Below are 23,162 nucleotides of genomic sequence, written 5' to 3'. Positions count from 1 at the left end.
CACAAAATTTACAAAATTTAAGAATGTAACATTCATTTTATTGAACATAGATACATAATTTAAAAACAATTCTGAGAAATATATAACCAATAGAAAAAAAATCATTGTTTATATGAAATATGACACCCAGCAGGATTCGCACCTGCGTGATAAACCTGACTATGATAAAATTATGTATGTTCAAAAAATAAATAAGTTAATAAGTTCATTCATAATGTATATATTAGAAGAATTGGAGGAAGAAATTCTACGAAAACTAATGAACTTGACTAAAGATAACGTTTTCTGACTTGTCTCGTGGCTTGTTTAGTATTTAGTGAAAGGTGGTGAGGGCCGCTACTCGACCGAAAAATTTGAACAAAATGGATTTACCCGACTAAATGATTTTACTAAATTACTCGCCACTCGACTAAACTACTCGACCAATCTGACCCGGCCTTAAAGAATAAGAATTTTCCAGCAGATATCTAGCAGATTTTTACCTGTTTTCCGAAATACAAAAGAAACATAGTCATTTGTAAACCTGATTAAAAAGATGTTTCTGAACAATTATTGTTGTGCATTGCTTGTTTACGGGCACATGTATTTCGGTCTATACTAGACTTTAGTTTATTATATTATTTACTTAATTCAACATTAATTTTAAAAACACAAATCTAAGTAAGTAAAGCACCTATAATCATCTATAAAATACCTAAAACTACTGTCCGAAAACATCTTCTTGGCTACGCTTCTAGACGCTGTTGTATACTAAATGGGAGGAACTTGTTAGTTTATAATGGAACTGCGGTTAAAAATGGGCGGAGCATGTTAATTCACAGTTTTAACACGTAGCCAAGAAGATGTTTTCCCACTATATGTTTGATTTTATGGCATAATTTTAGATATTTTATAGATATCCCAATATTTTTTGCCAATTTTCTATTATGGTTTGATTTAGGCAGGGCTTAATTTAATTTAAAAAACTAACCAATACCATCTGCAATTCTTTGTAGTCTCAGTTCAATGAAAACAAAATAATACGTATGATTAAAAAAGTTTAGTGTGGACTATCTAAGTCGGTTCTAACCACCCTTTGCCACTGCCATGGCGTAACGAATGTTAGGCGCCCTTGAAAAATTGCGATGAGAGTGTTAAAGGAGCAATCTCCCAAGACCTAGATTATGTGTGATTCCTATTCTGATCCTACTTTTTGTGACAAAAACAGTTATGCCATAATTATTCTAAATCCGTGGGTAAAATCCACGAAAAAAAACACGCCAATCCTCCAATAAGATGTCCTTCCGCCAGGTGACGCTGTACGGACATGGTAACAATTCTGTACAATACCTCTCCCGCAATGTGGCCCCCTCTGAGCAGCAGTTCGTCCCGCAGTACAGCACCCCAAGCTCCAGCGCTGGTAATGGAGGTTCTCCCGTTCACCAAGGGTACGCGACGGTCCAGTGCGGAGACGGGTCGGTGGCCACGTACGGGGGACAGGGAACTTGGGTCGGTGTCGGTCCGTCAGGAGTTGTCGTCGAGGATGGGGAGGGGTTTGAAGGAGGTGAGCAACATTTTTAATAATCCATTATTTTAACATATCACGGACATAATCAATAACAGACAAAACTGCCCGGACATTGCCGCCAAACCAAATGCACCCGTTCCTACCAGTACTCGTCAATACCTCCCGGACAAATCCGCCTAGACAAAACCGCCCTCAAAAATTACAAAAAAATATATTAAAAAAATGCTTTTTTGGTTTTTCAAATTCCGTACCTATCGATAGACATTTACATACTTACGATAATCAGTGTAATTTGAGATTTAATCCGTTGCAGCTGTTAGTATAGTAATAACATAAAGTCGTCAGCTTTTAACACTTAGTTAATGCCTTTGTATGGTAGTATTTCTGATTTGGAATATTGATGAAGGTTAGCACACACAATATTGAAATTTAATTTTAAATAATTCACTGTCAAACTTGGTTATTACGAGGAAGATGGGACCGACTGAATTTGCTCGTTATACCTAAGCATTACTCGTTATATCGTTATATAACATTTTTCGCGCCACGTCTTATTTAAATAAAAAATCTAAAAACCATCGTAAAAATCCATGAATCCATGGCATTCATAAACTACAAAATAAGTTTTGTTGTAAAGAAGTGCTGAGCCGCCGGCGCTGGTAGGTACCTACTGACTTCACAAAGCTTGTATTTTTTACATGCAATTTCAACCATATGCGTGGATAATTTTTCAATGTTGTCGGCGAAAACACCAATTAGGTACTTAGACACGTAACTAGTGTCATAAACGTAATCCGATCCCGGTGGCATCGGTCTAGTTAACTGCCCGGTCAAATGTTATTGTTTAGGGTCGAAAATGTTGTTTTTAAACGATCGACACACGAGAAGTAGCTCGTTATAAAAGTGAATAAATGTATTGAGAAAATCATAAACTTAAATGTCAAAGAATGTTTCCTCATTAAATCCGAAATCTCGCTATTTCCGTGATCGTAATAACCAAGTTCGACGGTATTATGTAAAAATAAAAATTGTCTCATTTCTAAATTTCATTGTTTTGGCGGCAATGTCCAGAAAATTAATATAAATAGCGGTAATCTATCGATTCAATTAGGTATTACCAATTCTTGATTCTGTTATCATTGTTATCTTCCAAGGAACCATGGAAATGAGGGAGTGTGTCAACTGCGCCGTAGCCTATACTCCTTTATGGAGGCGAGATGGAACCGGGCATTACTTGTGCAACGCCTGCGGACTCTACAACAGGACCAATGGAATCCACAGGCCACCTCCAGTCAAGGGAAATAAGGCCAAACCACAGGCGGTTAGTAACTTTTTATAAAGTCCCGTTTACATGGTTCACTTTTGACGATCATCGCGGAGGAATCATCCACAGTGACCCGTGTAAACGCACATTTATCAACGGATCATTTAAAGTGATCATCCGGAATCAAAGGTAAATGAAGTTGAACTTGTTTTACATTTTTGATCACTGCGGATGATTCTAAAAGTGCCGCTCATGCGCACTGCGCCCCTGAATATTGTCATCATATTTACATAGGCACGTAAACTGTCATTTTGAATAATTGAAAACAAACCGGTTAAATAGATGTTCCTGTAGTCCACGTCATATTATTTGATAGTAGGTAGGTACATGCTGATTGTAATAAACAAGTGTTTTTTTGTGGTTCATGGTTGCTGTTTCTGTGATATCTGTATTCGCTATTTCACTTGACGCCATTTTGGAATGAATCGAGTATTTTCACTTTCGGTGACATGTGTAAACAACAAGTGAATGCCTGAATCCAATTCCCTGCGGAGGATCAACCTCGATGATCATCCGCAGTGACTAGTGTAAATGAGCCTAACCTAACATACCAAAGTAGATAGAGGAAACTATGATGATGATCCATTGGCGAAGGGTGGAGGTAGGCTGTTAAGATCCGACATAAATAGTGCACACTAAATTTTGTCAGTCAAACCTATTTGTTTCCATTGAACAAAGACTACAATGAGTAGATGGTGCTAGTTAGTTTTTAAAATTCTATTAAACCCTGCCAAAATCAACCCATAATACTTCAGGTATGGTATGGGCGATTCGACAAAAATAGTGCACACTTTTGCAGTCATAATTATTGTTTTACTTAATATACCTACGGCCATATATTTCCGATCAACATTTCACGGTGAAGTGTAGCTAATACGGCGAACTGCATACGTACAAGTTTCCGTACACGATTGTCATGGTTTCGAGAATAGTTTGGTTCATTCAACAATTCTGTAGTTTAAAAATATAAATGTAAACATAAGGTTTAATATGAATTTCTTGAAATTGTTTTTTTTATGTATGTACGTTGTATGTTTCTTTTCCTTTTTACTGTGTAGTGTTTATTTGGTCAGCGCTGACGTCATTAAGGTAACAAGTTCCACCCAGAATGTCGCAAAGAATACCTATTAATATTTTGCTGTTATTTATATTTGCATAAGAGTAACAATCATCACGCGCGAACGGAAATTACAGTTACACAATTTGTATTGCGTATTTCCGCTATTTTTTGGCGGCGGCAGGCGCGCCAAACAAGGGGGGGGGATTCGGGTCCAGACAGCTGGTAACTCAGAAATAATGGGAACTGAAATACCTAACGGGTAAGGAGTAGCAGGCATGGCCCCCACAAGGGGGGGGGGGGGGGTGACAGGGCTCTGGCAAAGCATAATAAAACCACACAAACAAATACGAACGTGTACATAAAAAGTAAACCACTAATATTCAATTAAATTTATTTATTTTTATATATTGTGGACATTACAAATTATAAGATTAAGACGTTCACAACATGACATTTAAAAACAAAGAAATATAAAACAGTATTAGGTACATAAAAAAAGAGATAGTTAGTATGTTATTAAACAGTAGAAATATGTACCTACTTACATACAAAAAATATTAATTAGATAGGTACAAGGAAGTTCACCGGATGAGTTAAGCAGACCCTATTTTAAGAATTTATAAAACAATCTCCACCTATAATCATTGGCGGCTTAATCCGGAAAAAACTAGCAGGTCAATTTTGAATATATTATTTTAATTTGCCTTTTCGTTGTATACTGAAAAGACGTATTGCAAATTGACTTTTTATACATTATAGAATAAGTGCTAGAAATTGTTATAGGTAGGTACCTACTTACCCTTCAAAAAATGTCCGTTTTTCATAACGCCAACCCATCGTTAACCGAAATTGCACACAACGCGTTATAATTTTTTGTAAATTAGGTCCACTTTTCTTTCTTTGCTTTTTGAAAAATCATCAATCACACGATTATAAAAATTGTCTATTTTTCCCACATATTTTTTTTCAATACTGAGCATTGCAAGAGCGGTCAGTCTATCCTGGCCCTATTGCGTAGAAAGGTTTTTATTCTTTTGAGAGTGGAAAAACATCTTTCACTTTCAACTGTTGTCATTGGTATGACGCAAATAAATTGGAGAACTTTGATCGACTCGGAAAATGTTTCGTTGAAATTATTGCTGAGTAAAAAATGTAGAAGAGAAACTGCACTATTAGCGCCATGCAAATCTTCTCGTTGATAAAACACCAATAATTCATTTTTTAACTTGATTATGTTTATTTCTTCTAACAGTTTTACCAAATTTACTTGACGTGTGGGAAAATTATTTTTAAAATCAGTGTAATTTTCTTTATTGAACAAATCGGATATAATGAGATGATCGTTGGATGCGAATCGTGCTTTCATTTCCATTATAATTGTATCACAGACTTCAATTGCTACTGCGTGCGTACTAACTGCTTCACAAAAATGTTATAATACACTAAAAACCAAACGTTGTGTGCAGTGGCGCACCCAGGATTTATTATTGGAGGGGGCCCAAGGAGGAAAATGTAAATTAGTCCCATAGGCTCTTTTTCTTCTTCATATAAATATTTTTAGATATTTTCACAATACACGGCGGCGATATATTTGTACAGTTTCTCCTAGTTTTTATTAAATTGGAGGCATAGTGGTGGTAACCGTTGAGCGTGTCATCAGCGACTGGCGGATTGGAAGTGAACAGCGACCATGCTGGACATGTGTACCTAGTATGCTAAAAGATTACTTAAATAATATCGGCTGTGCTACCCGCTTGGTCTAGAGCAGTGTTTCCCAAAGTGTGGTACGCGTACCCCCTGCGGTACGAGAAGAGTTTGGTGGGGGTATGCGCTGCACCGGGTTATGGCTACGCCTGGTGCAACAAGCATTAATACAATATCCATGCTAGAAGGTTTATCGCATGCGGAAGAAGAGCAATTGTTGGAATTATTAACTTCAGACGGATTCTTGCAAAATAAATATAAGGAGTGTACTTAAACATCATTTAGGTTGCAAATGCAACATGTGTATCCAGTTTTAACAGAGACATTCCTGAAATACATTTTGCCTTTTCCAACTTCATATCTATGTGAAGTTGCTTTTTCAGCATTTGTAGACATTACGTAAAAAAGGAACAGTCTTTTGGGTGTGAAACCGCACCTCAGATTAAAATTAATTACCAATGAATGTTATTTTTTATAATATAACTTTGATTTATATTTTATTATGAATGAATTTTATTCGTCGTTTATTATTATTTTGTTTATGTACTACAAAAGGAATATATAAATATATTTTGATTGTTATTAAAGTACTTATATGCATTTTTCTCAGTGTTACGAAAATTATAGAAGGGGTACACAGATGTCGAAAGCTTGGGGAACACTGGTCTAGAGAGCTACAATATTTATGCCGAATTTCACCGAAAAAAATGTTCTTTTGATTTACACCACCACCGTAGTGGGTGTAGTCGTTCTTTTCGACGAATGTTTGTCGTAGATTTTTGGTTTTTTAATATTGAGGTTCCAACATATTAATCGAAAATGGACAAAAAAGGATTATTGCATTTAAATTATACACAACCTACTCAATACAACACAGCCTAATATCTCGCTTATCGGTCTTTTGTCTATTGCACTCGGTGTACCTACACCATGGCCCCCACATCCTGAAACGGGCCCTCAGGCTAGGGCAGTGGTCGCCAAACTGCGGCTCTTTGGCCCCTTGAGTGCGGCTCTGCCACAGATGCTCTCTGCCATATTTGACATGGCTACAAAGAAGAAGCAAAGAAAATGAACCGTAAATGTAATGTTGAATAGACCGAGACTTCGCGTTTATTCAAAACTTAAATGGCTTACCGACCTGTATTTATGTCTCGGGAAAAATTGGCGCATTGAAATTTAGAAAGATACAACTAAAAACTCGTAATTTTGCGCTAAATATTCTGTCGATGATGCAAGGAAGAAAGCAGCTGAGGAGAAGAGTCAATAAAAATAAAGTTCTGTATTTAATTAGGTACTGAATAAAATCTGTCAACAATGTTAATATTGCAAGTTTTGTGGTTAGTAAAAAGATTTCCAAGAGAGGAAATCAAGAGTAAATTAAGAAATCGATTTATTGATGAGAACCTGGAATCGTGCTTAAAATTAAATCAACAACATAAGAACCTGACTTAACCAAACTTTACAAGGAGATGCAAGGCCATTATTCACATTGAGTTTGTCACATTGTCATGATTCAATTTTATGGATACCTGACTTACAATTTAATTTTTATTAATAAATAAGATCATTATTACGTATGATATTCAGTTTTATTCAGTGTACCTACCTGTAATTTAATTAGGACTTAAAACTTTGACTAAAGTAAATTAGCAGTGTACCTACTTACTACCTACGTATATAATTTAAGTTTAAGAATTTTGCCTCTCAAAAGAAATCTCAATCGTTGTACTGTTGATATTTGGCTCTATTGACTAATGAGTTTGCCGACCACTGGGTTAGGGTATTTGACGGGCCCCCTATCCACCGCTTAGATTAAAGGCAGTGTGAAATACTTCATTAACGTTTTTCAAATTGTGTTTAAGTTCAAATTGAGGGTACTTATACAGTGAATTATTGGCGATTTTCAATACATCTACTTTAATAATGGAGCTGTCGAGTATCGACACATAATAATCAGAAAATATATTGGTCAATTATATAAATTAAAATGTTCATAGTCCTGAAGTATAATAGCGCCGCAGGCGACTTTTTTTACTATTAAAGCTAATTTATGATGTGTGTTTATCTCACTTATCTGGTCAACCTGACACGCCAGGCCCCCTACAGCCCGGGCCCCCAGGTTAGAGCCCTGTCAACCCTCCCCAGCCATGACCTATACCACTCCGGAATTCGGGTGGACACCGAGAATTTCATTAGGGAACGAGTTTCTAAAAAAAACCTGACATTAGTGTTTCGAAATTTTTGTGTTAGAAATTAAAATCTAAGAAATTTTACTAAAAAGGGTGCTGGAGAAATACAAATCATTTTTTGCCGTCTTGTTTGTCTAAGCCCAAGGTATAGTTTATTGGCTTTCGATTTCAATGTGTAAAATCATTCTGATGATTTTCATATTTTGGGGGGGGCCAAGGCCCCCTGCCCCCCCCCCTGCGTGCGCTACTGGTTGTGTGTATATGCAATAACTGCACCAAAAACTCCTTACATATGATTAAAATAACCAAAGGCATTCGTCAAAACCTGTCAACGAATCCGAACCGCATACACAGTTGCGTCTTGAGACCAATTATCTTGTCAGTGTTATCATTCTGTTTCATTTAATTAGGTGAAAAAAGTTTTGTCTCACACTCGGGCATTGCCGATATTACAGTAATTCACGCACCGTTACAAGCTTCGATCTCGTATTTTGTGTTATATCGATCTCTGTCTTATGTATGAGAAACGAGAGAGAAAATTTTATAAAAATATTCAATTTGGGTCAATTTTCAGACTGCCGGCGAACACAATATTTTTGTTCGGGGAATTATCGCCCAAACAAAAAGAGCCCAATAGACTGGGTTGACACAATATCGCGCGCCCTATAATTTCAAATCCACCGAGTATTATTAATATTATTATATATGACATTGCACATATTATTTATATTATTATGTCGATTGTAAGGTATTTATTTTAGCAGGTCAATGACCGAATGACGTAAGGAGGGAGCCGCCAGTGCCTATAATACTCATCTTCACGTAGGTGGAATATATCAACACCCGAAGCAATTTCTATTGAACATAGTTATCGCCTTCCCAATTGGTATTATCAGTGGCAGGTTGGTTCTGCACCTTGGGAGAATAAACAGCTGATGTTCTCTATTTCTAAGATAGTTATCAGGGACACACAGATCAACACTGCCCAGAATGGCAGAGTTCTCATTTATACCTCGTATAATACCTCGTAATATAATTAGGTATGTGTCTTCAATGATATGTACCTAATTCAAATGGGATATGAAATATATGGGTGGCATATCTATACCATCATAAATCGTCAGGTGTTCGAATTTAGAACTAAGCTCATCACAGTATAAAAAATAAGTATATAACATGTGGCGTCCTCGCTCAGCGGGCAACGTATCCTACTAGTGGATCCAGGGCTTTTTTTTTTTTTAAATGTGCCGGAACTCACTTCTTGCCAAACAATTTACCTACTATAAAAACGTCATATATTTGAATAAAAGCAAATAGTGATGTCCATGGTACCCACATCCTGAAGCGGTCCCCCTACCTATCACTAAGGTTACAGGCAGTGTGATGCTGTATAGTAGCGTTTTTTGAAATGGTGTTCGAGGTAAAATTAAAGATGTTCAGTGAATCAACAAGCATTAAGGCTATACCTACCTCAGTTGAGGCACGGTCTACAATTATCGTGGCTAGGCGATGCGCGGATTGAGGGTCACGGGTGGAAATGACGCATGCCAAACGAAATATAATTTGTCATATAAATTCAACATGCGTCCATTTAATGTTCTGTTTATTGTTCTATTAGTAACAATAATAATGTACCTATTCATTGATATGTTTTATTTTTCAAGTAAGTAAGAATTAATTCCCCCGTCGCCATCACAAAACAAATTGACGTGTTCCCAGCTCGATGTTCTCTCTCCGAATGCCAGCGAGTCCAAAATTTCGTCGCGCCTATAGTTGAAAATTATTTGCCGTTTCACTGATGTATCGTCTTAACCAAAAAATGCAATTACGCAACCAGATATTTAAAAATGTCAATACGTCAGTAGGAAATTAGCGTTTAATTATTAAAGGAAATTATTTTTTACAATTAGAGAAAATTTGTGATGTGCGTTATTTTGATTATCTGAACGATCCCCTTTGTGGGGGCCATGGTGATTTCCAAAGTTCAGTCCAATTTTCGTCTGACAAATCGTCTCGATTCCTTTTCTTATAGTTAGAGCATAAGGCCGAATGTCTTCTTCCATTGAGTCACCACCGATAAATATATTTTGAATGATTGAAAAGTGTCAAATGTGGTGAGAAAGAAAAAAAATGGTAGGTAATAGAATTCAATGTATAGGTATATCAAACGCGATAGTTTTTCAGAATATGTCTTTTCATATGAGATGATTCAGGAAAATTAACTTCTACTATGTAATCGCGAACAATGTTTCATATAATTGCTTTTGAAACATTAAAAATACCGTGAAAAAAGGTGCCGGAACGCCGTTCCACCGCGTTACATTACAAAAAACAGCCCTGAGTGGATCTATCTACGCCTACTTACATGGCCACCACAAGGGGGTGGCTGACAGGGCACTAGCCTAGGGGCCCGGACTCAGGGGGGGCCCGGCGTGACGGGTCAAACAGATATTTAAGATAAACACACATCACAAATTTGCTCTAATAGTGGGTAAAAAAAGTCACATTTAAAAAATGAGGTCGTTAGATGCATTTTGATTGTTTTGTGTTAAGGCTCTTACTTTTACCTCTAACACGATTTTGAAAACGCTTCTGTTGTGCGTAACACATGCCATTAAACTTAGTGATATGTAGGGGGGCCCGCCAAAGATCCTACCCGGGGGGCCCGTTTTAGAATATGGGGGACATGCCTACCTACATTGCTATGTTTACTATGTAAATTTATGTTGATAGTTGGAATTTACAGTTTTTATCGCAGGGTGACCTGAAAATAAGTCTCTAAACCCGTCACTGGATGTATTCTAAAAATACTGTAATCTTACAAATTTACTATATGTAATGCCTTCTATACCAAGTTTTCCCCTCCATTTGTAATGTAAAATGTTGGTCTAATAACCATAATCGCATTTATTTTGACTTTTGAGTTGTCACCGTAATATATTCTTCTAGCCCCTTTAGCCCAATTCTAAATCCGACCCTGTTGTTCTTCATATCTGTATGAATGCGAATGTCTCTCAATGTTTATACCTATATAGGTATGTTACGCCGAATGTGCGAAAATGACTATTACATGAAATGGGCAAAATTTTGCCTAATTCATGTAATAGTCAAGCCCGTTGCCTTATTCATGAATTATGTACCTAAATTATCTGCCGAGTGCATGAATTCGCCATGGTATGGAATTCTTCAACTGTCAACATGACAGTAGAAGTAAATTTAATACGGATGGTTTTATTAGTTATAATTGGACATAATATAATATTATTATTATTAGGTTAGGTTTTGTAATTCTGAATTCAACTGAATGTCCATTTTGAGGTTAGCTAACAAGTGTCAACAAACTATCAAATCATACTATCACAAACAAACAATCGACCATTGCACGATTGATACCCAAGCACGAATCAAATCGTGAAAATACCTTAGTTATCATCTTCTATTTTTACTATCTACATTCAAGATTTTTTTTTGGCATAGTAAACGAATGTGAACGTCATTGTAGTTATTGATTGGTAGGTATATTTTTATATAATCAATGACATTTGACACATTTGGTTTATTTGCAAAAAACACCACCGTAGCGCTACTATCTAATTTGCCCAATGCATGAACTAGGCAGAAAAATTACTGCCGAATTGACGCACTCGGCAGATATTTTGCCTAATTCATGAATAAGGCAACTGGCTTAATTTTTCATGATTTAGGGAATATTTTTCCCATTTCATGTAATAGTCAATTTCGCACATTCGGCGTAACATATAATATTAGTATATAATATTATAAGCACATACTTACCTAGATATAGTTTGAAGTACCTAAAATACAACATGTTACTTTCAATAATAATTGGATAGGTACCTATCTACTGAATAATTTTTACTAGGTTCATTGGTACCTAGTTAGAATATATTATGTTGTCTCAAACTCAGTCAGTATCGTCCTGCCTCTGGATTTTATTATAATTTGAAACGGATTCGTAAATAGAATAAATTTTCAACGTAAATATTCGTAGGTAAAATAGGAATTAAATTATCAGCATTAGTTATTGTTAGTAAAAATATTGATATTATGTACACATTTTCTGACACACTAGCAAAATAATTCTTTGATAGTAAATAATTATTACGAATCGTAAATTACTGCCACCTATGATTGTATTATATAAGCCGCCCAATCTCACCTCTGAACCTGAAAATTTAAATAATGCTACCCGAATGAGAACTGTTTTATCGACATTTGACCCGCACAAGCTTAATTTTAATTATGCAAGATGGTATTAGTTGATTCAAACTTTGTAATGAAATCAGTTTTGGAGAATAATATTATTAATAATAATAAATTATTGTTGATTATTTCATTTGGTCAAATAATGTAATATAATCCTATACTCTCGTTGGACAAGTCATGTCTCAAACATGAAAGATAGACATTTGTTAATTAAGGCCATACTTCAGCTGGGGCACGGTTTAAAACGATCGTGACTACGCGACGCGAAGATTGTGCAAATAACGCGTGCAGAAGAAAACATATTTTGTCATAAAAAGTCAACAAGCGTCCATTTAATGTTATGCTTATTGTTCTATTACTAATAATAATAATATCATCATCAGGGGCGCGACAACCTGGTGTGGGTCCTGGCCTCCTCCAACAGCTCCCTCCACCTGTCCCTATCCAGTGTGGCCGCTTTCCAATTCGGTACCCCCAGAATACGGCAGTCACTGGCAGCTCCATCTAACCAGCGAATCTTTGGCCTCCCTCTTCTTCGACGTCCTATTGGATTGCTGGACATCACTCTCTTTGCCGGTTCATTGTCATTCATACGGTGCACATGACCTAGCCATTGCAGTCTCCCAATCTTAATTGATTGAACTGCGCTGCAATCTTCGCACAGCCCGTAGAGCTCAGCATTATATCTTCTGCTCCAATTGGTGCCATCCCTGATCGGTCCATATATACGGCGGAGAATTTTTCTTTCAAAGATGTTCAGAGCTCGTTCATTTCGCAGAGTTAATGTCCAGGTTTCCGATGCGTAGGTGAGCACTGGCTTATATAATAAGTAAATGGGTAACGTTTTTAGTCATCTTTACACGATTTAAGAATTAAATCCCCAGTCGCCATCACAAAACAAATTGACGTGTTCACAGCTCGACTTTCGCTCTCCGATTGCCAGCCAGTCCAAAATTTCGTGGCACCTATAGTTAATAAAATTATTTGCCGTTTCACTGAAGTACCGTCGTAATGTCCCAACGAGACTCGGGTGTAAGCGCACACACAAGAACGATATTCAATGGCAGCGACGTCCCGTGGGGGTAGGCAGTTATTTGAAGGGCGGCATTTTAGGTATATGTAGAAATAGCTACCTAAACTTAGTAATAACAGAAATATCTTTTCATTAAACAATTCAGCTCACTGGTGAAAGAAAATGTATTAATGCATTCACTGTTGACCAGTTAATTACATTTTAATTACCACATTTAAATATCATGTTAATTATATCTAATGGCCAACTACTGCAAACGCGCCAGTCGCGTTGTTAGCACTAAATGAGTTAGCTCATTCAACAAACAGGACTGTAATTTTTCTGTCGGGTTCGCGATGTCTAGTTTACTTCCGTTGTCCTTGGACGACACGTCCTTGATAACCAGGAATGACACATATGCAGATTTCCAAATTATATTTGAATTTTGGTACCTACTTACCTACATACTTACCTAATTTAAAATGTATCCAAAAATAATTTTGCCAGTCACTTGCGAGTTTTGGAAGTTGTCAGGTGTATTTTTAAATGTATCTGAAACCTTGAAGCATAGATGGCATTTACTGTAGGTGAAGTAAAAAATCCTCACAACATAATATTATGTAATACCCTTTGTAGTACATATTGTAGTGGCGGTTTATGAAAAAAAAAACACAAGAGTGCCTCCAAACCTATCAGCGCCACAGACCAAACAAAACCATCACTGTTTGAGAGTAGGTTTCGCGATAATGCTATAATTAGCTATCAGTGGATAGTGTATTTGTCAATCTAAAGATTATTCGTGTACCTATTTACAGCGCTCGAAATGGAAAATTTTATGAATCACAACGCTCAATAATTAGCCGTAATTATAAACATACCTACCTAGTTATCTACATTAGGTTTTATAAAAATAAGAGTTTTCGTTATTATAGCATATCTAGGATGGTCAAATTATTTTTTCTACAAGAGAGCGATAATTTTGGAGATTTCATCAACTGGAACGGCGCTCCGGTACCCTTCGATCCATTTTCGAGCACTGCATACCTAACTAATTTGTAGAAAATGTGTAACGGAAAATGAATAAAATCAAGTCTTGTTAAAGGTGGTATTTTCACCTCACTGTAAGTAGTTACCTGTCTAACTAAATACATACCGGTGGCGAAGGGTGCAGGTAGGCTGTTAAGATTCGACATAGATAGTGCACACCAAACTTTCTCAATCGTACGTAGGTATTTGTTTTCATTGAACTAAGACAGCAATGTGTAGATAGTGTTGGTTAGTTTTTTAAATTCAATTAACCCCTGCCTAAACCATGCTATAATAGATAATATTTAATCACAAACTATTCATCTATCTATCTATAGAGTATCTAAAATTACGCCAATAAATCATACATACTTTTGGATATTATGTATAAAGAAGAATATTTATTTTATATCTATTATGGTTTGGATTAGGTTAGGGTTTAATGAATTTAATGAAACTAACCCCAACACCATCTGTAATATTATGTATTCATAATTCAATGAAAATGAATAAGTATGACTGACAAAGTATGCACTATTTTTGTGGATCACCCATAGTTTACCAAAACTATTATGGTTTGGTTTAGACAGAGTTTAATCGATTTTTAACAACTAACCAGCCATTGTAGTATTAGTTCAATGAAATCAAATACGTATGACTGATAAAGTTTAGTGTGCACTATTTATGTCGAAACTTAACAGCCTACTGTCATTTCGCTCCATTTTCGAAAGTGAAAACACGCTGTCACTTTTATTCTTTTTTAGTTTTTTCGTCTGAGTTCGGGACTTGGAGGTGGACAAATAACACCGGAATTGTAGTGGAAACGACGAGATGTATTTACGTTAATATATACTAATGGTTACATTTTTTTTCAGTTACAATTTCTTTTATACGAAGCTCGAGTTAACAATGTTTACTGTCTGGCCGTCTGCCGCGTATTGCCCGCCATTTTATGTTTCGCTCCCAGCGAGAAGCGTTGTCGAAAACGGCGACAATGGCGACGTTGCAGATATTTTTAAACGGCCGTAATTTACAGCATTGCCGGCTTTATTATTTTTTATTTTCGTAATCAACCCTTACTAGTTGTTGGCTTGGTACCGATTAGGACCTCTCCAGATTCACAGAGACATCCCCAAATGGGGACCATTTGGGAATGTAACACTATCTTCACCTTTCGCCACTGCTAGAATACTTATATTTTTCTGATGTGTTTTCAAATTAAAGATACCTATTTGTTCAATAAAGAATGTTGCATTCTTAAATCTTGTGAATAATTCGTCGAATAAAAATAAATATCTAACGGGGTAGTGCATGCGTACCGCACGACTAGGGAATCCAATCCCGAGCCAAAATTCTGATCCCGGGATTTCGGGATTACAATTTGACAATCCCGGGATCCCGGGACTGGTCCCGGGATTGGGATTTTTTTCCATTGTTAATATAAAATTTTTATATTTACAAATAACATTAATAAAATCGGTCAAAAATAAATCTAGTATAATTTATACTATTTAAGACATTTATTGTTAATATTGTATACGTTAAATCTTGGAAATACACAAGTTTAATGGAGTAAATAATATTGTAATATAAATAATAATGTGAATTTAATATGAGATTGCTATGTCTGATAGTAAAAACATAATGCATAGATCAGCGAGATTTAAAATAGTAAAGCAAATAATCATGGCGTACTTATGGCCTTTCCGCTTCATAAATCTAATTAGTCAGCCAAATATGAAACTGCAGTAAAACGTATGATATCATGGTGGAATTACTTTGTTAAAAGTGCGAAGCATTTTTTTTTTACCAATCTTTCTCATTTTTAATAATCTATGTGAAAAAATAAAATGAATCGGCAACCTACACATCAAACTTCATTCAAACTCAGTTTATTTCTAATGTAGTTATTTTGTATTAAAAGTGTTTTTTCTGTTATATTTTCCATAACAATTGATAAAAAAATCAATCCCGAAATCCCGGGATTATGTTTATCAATCCCGGGATTCATAGGTATCGAAAATAGCTCGGGATCCCGGGATCCCGGGATTGGATTCCCTACGCACGACACTGTGTCCTGATAGTGTCGCATAGCCTCTCCTACTCAATTCCTATCTCCACCTCCACATGGTGAACCCTGGAAGCCTGAGCAACTACACCTAAGATAAAGTAGTCAACCCTGGTGGAAGGTGTGGTCAGGACTAACGGAGAAGGAAGAAATGGCCCTCCGAAAAGGGGGTTGACCACACCTTGTAAAAACCCAACTCTTACGAATCCTCGAGGAGGCCAGGGCTCGACTTGAGCTGTAGCGCCATTGAAGAAAAAGAAGATACAGTTTAGTGTGCACTATTTATGTCGGATCTTAACAGCCTACCTCCACCCTTCCGCCGCTGCTACATATAAACCTAATTAAAATAATTTTTACAGAATAGCGGCAACCGTCGAACTGGTGTACAATGCGCCAACTGTCGGACCACGAACACGACCCTGTGGCGTCGGAACAACAGTGGTGATCCGGTTTGCAACGCCTGCGGTCTTTACTACAAACTTCATAACGTAAGTAGCGTGGTTACATGTAAATTGTACTTACGTATTACTTCACCGTATCACAGGTTCGCCGTGAGGTTTCTTTTTGGAGAGAGATGGCCGTATAGGTACTATACCCAGACAATAATGTTTCAATTTTATTAGATTCAATATGAGCATTAGGCATAAAGCCCACCAAAGCGGCGCTCGGTGCGCTCTCTACGAAGTAGGCCCCCTCCCACCCGCGCATTACCCTTCACCTATGTAATAAGGGGTACAAGAAGCACAATATAATTATTATTATCAGCGTCTCTCATAACAAAGCAATAAAAATATTATTAAATTTCTCGGGGCTTGTAATTAATATTCACGATGACATCATTCTACCAGCGAAATATCGGACACGCAATAACTAAACAATGAGTTTACTGTTATTAAATAATGCCTTCTCGGTGGTCTATAGACCACGCTTCCAGAAGCGTGATTTTGCTTGCCGTGTTCAATGAATGGACTGCGTTGTATTTTCGTTAATTCGTGCCGCTGAAAAGCCACACAACGGTGACTCATGGGGCGGGCGGGCACAATGCGTCGTCAAATCTAGTGTGCGCTGGCGTATTTGATTACGTTGTATTTTCGATGATTTACGCGCTACTTGTGAAATTTTTCGCGAGTGCCCCACTCGCTGCGTTAAGTGGGTTTTACGCCTTAATTTGATATTGATTGGTTTCAAATATCTGACAATAACGCTATCATCATTGTTATCAGATATTAAATTTAATATGTTCGATTTGATATTTTATCTAACCTTACCTAAACTAACCTAATCGAATAAATAATCCAATATACCTACCTATCGGCTATTTTCAAAATTTGTTTACCGCCGGCTTCCTGTATGTACTTAACCGTTTTTTAATTAGACATGAATTTTATCTCAGTCGTTATGTACTTTACGATCCAAAGAGGTTGGACGGTTATTAATATACGACTAGGTATATTATATTTCCGATATAACATTTCACGGTGAAGTGTCATACGGCGAACTGCATACATACAAATTTCCGGACACGAAATAGCGTAACCACAGAACAGATAATAAATAGAATACCAATAGGCTATATTCAATACGCCGCATCTTGATGCAGGGCTTTGAATGTGTGAGTGTCCTACGAAAATGAAGCACGCATGCACGTACAATAGTGTGTGTAATACACCAACATTAAATGAGTGTAAATGAATACACCGAGAGCAGTTTTCAGTATTCGACGTAAAACGTATTCTTGACACGTGTGTAAGTTTAACCCGGATTCTTCCTTACTCGAGTCGGTTACCTGCTATCGCCTTACCCGTTATGTATTTCAGTTCCCATTATTTCTGAGTTCCCTGGTCAAAACCATCGAATTTCACCCTAATGTGGTAGGTAAGTATTTGTTTTTCTAAAAACCCACAATTGTCGAGCGGTTACGCGTTAAGCCTATAATGTTGTAGGTCCCGGGTCTGGAAAATTCACACATTGTATGCAGTCATACAGTGGTACACAAGCGGCAGTAAACATGCACAGGGACACCCTAAAACATGGGTGGCCAACCCGCGGCCCGCGGGCCACATGTGGCCCGTGGAGCAGTGAGAAAATAGAAATACTATCAAATGCTACTGCAGGATGTGCTAATTTCGCAAATTGAGATTCGATATTGGCCCAAGATTTTAACGCCATTCTCTGTATACGTGAATTTATTACCAGGAAATTTAAAATGGAACATTGAGAACTATGTTGCGATGAACAGTTAAAGAAGAAATCCCATCAGGTTGGTTTGGAAGAGTTTTATAAAACATATTTGGACAAGGAGAAATATCCTGCATTTCACAAACATGCTCTAATGATGACTTCGTTATTTGGAAACACTTACACGTGTGAACAGCTTTTTAGTCGGATGAAGCATATCAAATCCCGAGTGAGAACACGAATCACTGATGTGCATTTGGAAAACTGTTTGCATGTAGGAACAACCTCACTCGATATCGATATTGATGCACTTAGTTCTGCTATACAAAATCAAACTTCTCACTAAAATTTATTAGTTTTATATTATTTTGTTATTTTTTATTACTTAAAAAAAAGTCTAATCTAACAAATATGTTTGATTCTGATTTTTGTTTTATTTTTTTAATATATCGCACCCCTAGTTTTAAACTATGACAAGTCAAAAAACTGACATTTTGAGTTAATAATGCAGAAAGGTTGAAAATATCATTATTTATCTGGTCAAAGACTATCACAAGTCTAAATAAATTCTACGGCAATACAGGACAGAAAGAATAGTCTATAATTTTTATAAATAGTATTGTGTGATATTTAAAGACTATGCTATTTTGAGATGTTATGGTCTTAAATTAGGATTCAAAATTTTAGCGAGTTTAAGACTATGTCATCTTGAATTATCATAGGTCAGGAATGGACAAAGTAAATAAAACCTGTGTTGTGGTCACACTGTTGACTAGCCATTCTGAAAATTGAACAGTAGTTTGTTGATAAATACAATAATAAATAAAACAAACAGTGATGGAATCATAGAAAAGGATCTCAAAGGAACACATGAAAACCATAAAAAAATTGATACCGAATTAAAACAATATGTTAGAGATCACATCAATTGCATTCCTAGGGTAGAGTCCTACTTCCTGAGAGCTCAAACTTTCAACCATGTCCGATCTAATAAGATCATAATATGGGCCTCCACGGTGTGGTTTGTATTAACAGATTTTTGTTTTTTTTTTTCGAGATATAGATGTCAGCCACTTGCTCAACCTATTAGGTCCATAATCTGACCCAGGATTTGAACCTATGACCCACGACGCTTACACCAGACTAACTACTAGACAATTTATTGATGGCTCTTTAAATTTAGCAACACTATAGGCTATACAAAGGAAAGTGTCAACAAAATGATCGACCTTTCGTGAAGTTATCTCAGTATTCTACGATATTTAATACAGAATTTAATATTGGGCGCTTTCAGTCAAAAAAAGATCAATGGTCAGCACAGCATATACAAATTTAAATGATACACAAAAAGCAAAACAATTAATTTCGTTCAATGTCATATCCCAAATAAAGAAAAAGCACGAGAGGAGAAAAAATGACGTGAAAAATGGAGCTATCCCTGATCCAGATAATATTATGATAGTTTCATGTTTCGATTTGCAAGCAGTTCTCTCATAACCCTGTGGTGAAGTCTCAAACTTCTATTACACCAGAAAACTTGCAACATATTTCACCATCTTTGATATTGCTGAGAAAAAGGGTTTTGTTGTATCTGGAACGAAGTGACTGCTAAACGAGGTTATAATGAAATTGGTAGTTGTATTTACATACCATTACTTGAAAAAAAAATCTAAATAAGAATGTGCATTTTTGGTCCGATAACTGTGCTAGACAGAATAAGAATAAATATTTAGTTGCGTTGTATTTATCATTGGAAACAGAAAATGTAAAGTCTATAAAGCAAAAATATTTGAAGGGTCACACCCAAGATCAGTGGATTGCGATGCACTCACTCATTGAAAAAGAAAAAAAGAGAATGCTAAAAGTGCTCCAGTATTCATACCAGCTCAATATAGATATCCATTATAAATAGCCATGGCTGAAAAGAATGGTGAACCTTATAGAGTTAATGCAATGGCAACTGATGATATATTTGACCTGAAATTGCTGTCCGATGAGCTGGAACAAAATTATGTTATAACTACCGAAGTACGAAGGTAACATGGCAAGCAATCAAAGCATGCATTTGAAAAGAGAATCACCGTATAGTTTTTTCATTAAAATCAATTTTATTGATTCTTCCTACGAGGAAATTAATATAAGGCATCGCATGACGGGTCGTCCGGTTCACATGAATATGATAATTTTACATAAAGCTTATAATGAGCCACTAGGAATAACCATGCCGAAAAGGCAAGATCTTTTGACTATATGCAAAAAAAAATATTGATACCGATGACGTACCACAATTTTTACAATAATTTGAAAATCGCTAATAGTACTCAAGTGGCAAGAAATGACTTGGTTCACGTCTTCGTCACTCACTCTCTTGAGTGATGGAAATTACTCTGATTAATTCTAAATTATATAATAATTTTCATTACGTAATGTGCAAGAATCTTGATTAGGTAATCATAATCTTATACAATTAAATATTTAAAAAATTCTATATGTGATGGTTTACCTGTTTTAGTTATTTTATTTTGAAATAAAAATTTCAAATAACCATTTCGTTTATTATTTTACTTGATATGCATAATATATTGAAGAGATTTTATGTTGTTTCATATTAGTTTGTATTATGTGCATGATGGGTTATTTCAAAATTTATCAAAATAGTCCAATTTTAGACTATGACATTTCAAAAAAACTACCAAAAATATGTGTTCTGTATAATTTTTCAATATAATAATAATCTCATACAAAAATACAAGCACTGATACACATCGAGCAAGCAAATCAGTTTGGTACATATATTTTTAGATTTAGTTGAGAGGGTTTGAATTTTTGAATCCAATTATCTCAGAATGCTGTTTTTTGACTTATCATACTTTAAAACTAGGGGTGCGATATATAATACATATTTCTTTTTTGTTTTGTATTATAAAAAAAATCGGTTTTGCGGCCCGGTAGGAAATCTAATTTTTAGAATCTGGCCCGGCTGCTGAAAAGGTTGGCCACCCATGCCCTAAAACCTGTCGCAAGGTCGAAATCTAATGCCAGCGCTCCATTGGCGAGCCAAAAGTCCGAGGACAATAAATCGTCCGATTTGTCTATGCTCTGCTACTGATCAACGAACGAATAAAAAAGTCGAGCTGTCAAAAGTCAAAAGTTGCGATTATCGTAATATCTTCCGATAATCCTATAATTTTGTGTTATTTATATGTAGACTTGCATAAAATAATATAGCAGTGAAAACAACACAAGTTTTCCGTTTTCTTTTATAAATTTCATAAATACAAATAAAAAAATTATTGATAAATCTCTCGTTTTCTAATGTGTAAATTAACAAATTAATCAATAAAAATGTTTAAAACAATAACAGATTTTTTTCGATCTGATCGAATTTGCATTGCGATCGACGGACGAAGTCTGGCAACCATACGTATTGACGAATTTTGGCGTTTTTTAAAGTTCAATCTTAGGCCATCATATAGATCACAAAAATATCCATCTAACTACATATCTAACTCAAAAAATTTCAAAAACCGTTTTACAGGCTTTGGAAACCAGGCGCTTCACATGTTTGAAATCCAACGAGCCTGGTCTGCGGATTAAAAAGTCCAAAGACTGCACATCAGAACTCGCCGCATGCGTCTTACGACGAATTCGTCGATGTGACGTCATCGTAAACCAAGAAACAAACGTTATCAAATGGAGCTTCGCAGATTGGCCGATGCAACTGCGGCGCTGCGACGCTCCTGCATGCGACGAGTTGCGTTTGCTAGAGCCTGCGCACAATCGGCCATTTCTGTCGTCACCGCGTTTGACGTTTGTTCATACAATCAACACAATAAAAATGGCAGACGAGAGACTTCTCCTTAAATGTCTCCGGTACCAATACATAATAATCGCTGTTTCCGCGTCTGATGACATATTTGCGCAATGGCGTCGTCTAGCTAGAGTATATTTTGACGTTTCGGGAGATCACGCGCGAATGTCGATGTCGCTATAGATGTGCGAGGTTGTATCATGCAACACTGACCGGCGGGTCTAGGAAGTTTTGATTTATGGCCGTCAGGCACACAAGGCGAGTTGTGATGTGCAAGCCGGCTTAATCGTCTGACTTGCGTGTCAATGGAGCGCCGGCAATATACTTCGGCGGTTGTAGGTACGTTGCAGTGTGAAGAGTAGGGGGAGTTGGGAAGGCCTTCATCCAGCAGTAGATCGACCCGAGCTGATAATGATAATTAATTTAAAAAATGAAGGTGTTATCTATTTATAAATCACGACATGGGAAGCGAATTTATACTTTTATCGGATATACGAGTACGATTCATAGTAAACGAGATACGAAAGAAACCATATCATTCTCATATCACAGGTAACAAGTAGTAATAGGTGAGTTACGTATTACGTGATAATGATAGTATTGTTGTGTTTATGATAATAGAAGTTATCTTTGGATAAGGGATGAATTAATCCTATGTCATATCGTTTTCCTATTATCTCAATCTTGCCACGTGGTATTTTATAAACATGCATAACATAATAATATCTATGTTTAATTACATATGATAACTCTGATAAAATTCCACACAATCTGGCATTTAACTGCATTCAAAGATAGTAAGTTATCACTACCGAAATAGATAAATTGTTTGAATGAATACTTAATCTAAAACAGCTACCTACTTAACCGTAAGTAAGTATGCGTACGGGAACTATCTAAGAGCGGAATGCAGAAACATTTGTCATAACTAAAATTTCCTTAGCAGAAAACACTATGCAGAAACATTGTGCTTAGTTAAGATCATTTCTATTGAACATAATATCATAATATTTAAAATTTGCTTTCCTATAGTTTAGGTAAATTATTTTATAATAT

General features: G+C 36.2%; 1 protein-coding gene across 3 annotated transcripts in view; it reads left to right on the top strand.

The window, feature by feature from the left end:
• LOC147069267 (uncharacterized) overlaps positions 1–23,162 on the top strand; it is a 46,337-nt gene that overhangs the window by 16,764 nt on the left and 6,411 nt on the right. For 2 of the 3 annotated variants that reach the window (XM_085951213.1, XM_085951214.1), the window contains 3 exons: positions 1,291–1,543; positions 2,662–2,828; positions 16,477–16,605. In XM_085951213.1, the coding sequence (XP_085807339.1) occupies positions 1,291–1,543; positions 2,662–2,828; positions 16,477–16,605 (549 nt within the window). Of the gene's footprint in view, positions 1–1,275; positions 1,544–2,661; positions 2,829–16,476; positions 16,606–23,162 lie in introns of all 3 variants that reach the window. The other variant, XM_085951212.1, reaches the window with a different exon arrangement.

This window comes from Rhyacophila brunnea, unplaced genomic scaffold (genome assembly GCF_057557595.1).
Source record: "Rhyacophila brunnea isolate RB1 unplaced genomic scaffold, BYU_Rbru_1.0 scaffold_24, whole genome shotgun sequence".
In the NCBI taxonomy this organism is placed as follows: Eukaryota; Metazoa; Arthropoda; class Insecta; order Trichoptera; family Rhyacophilidae; genus Rhyacophila; species Rhyacophila brunnea.
This window is presented reverse-complemented; position numbering and strand designations above follow the sequence as displayed.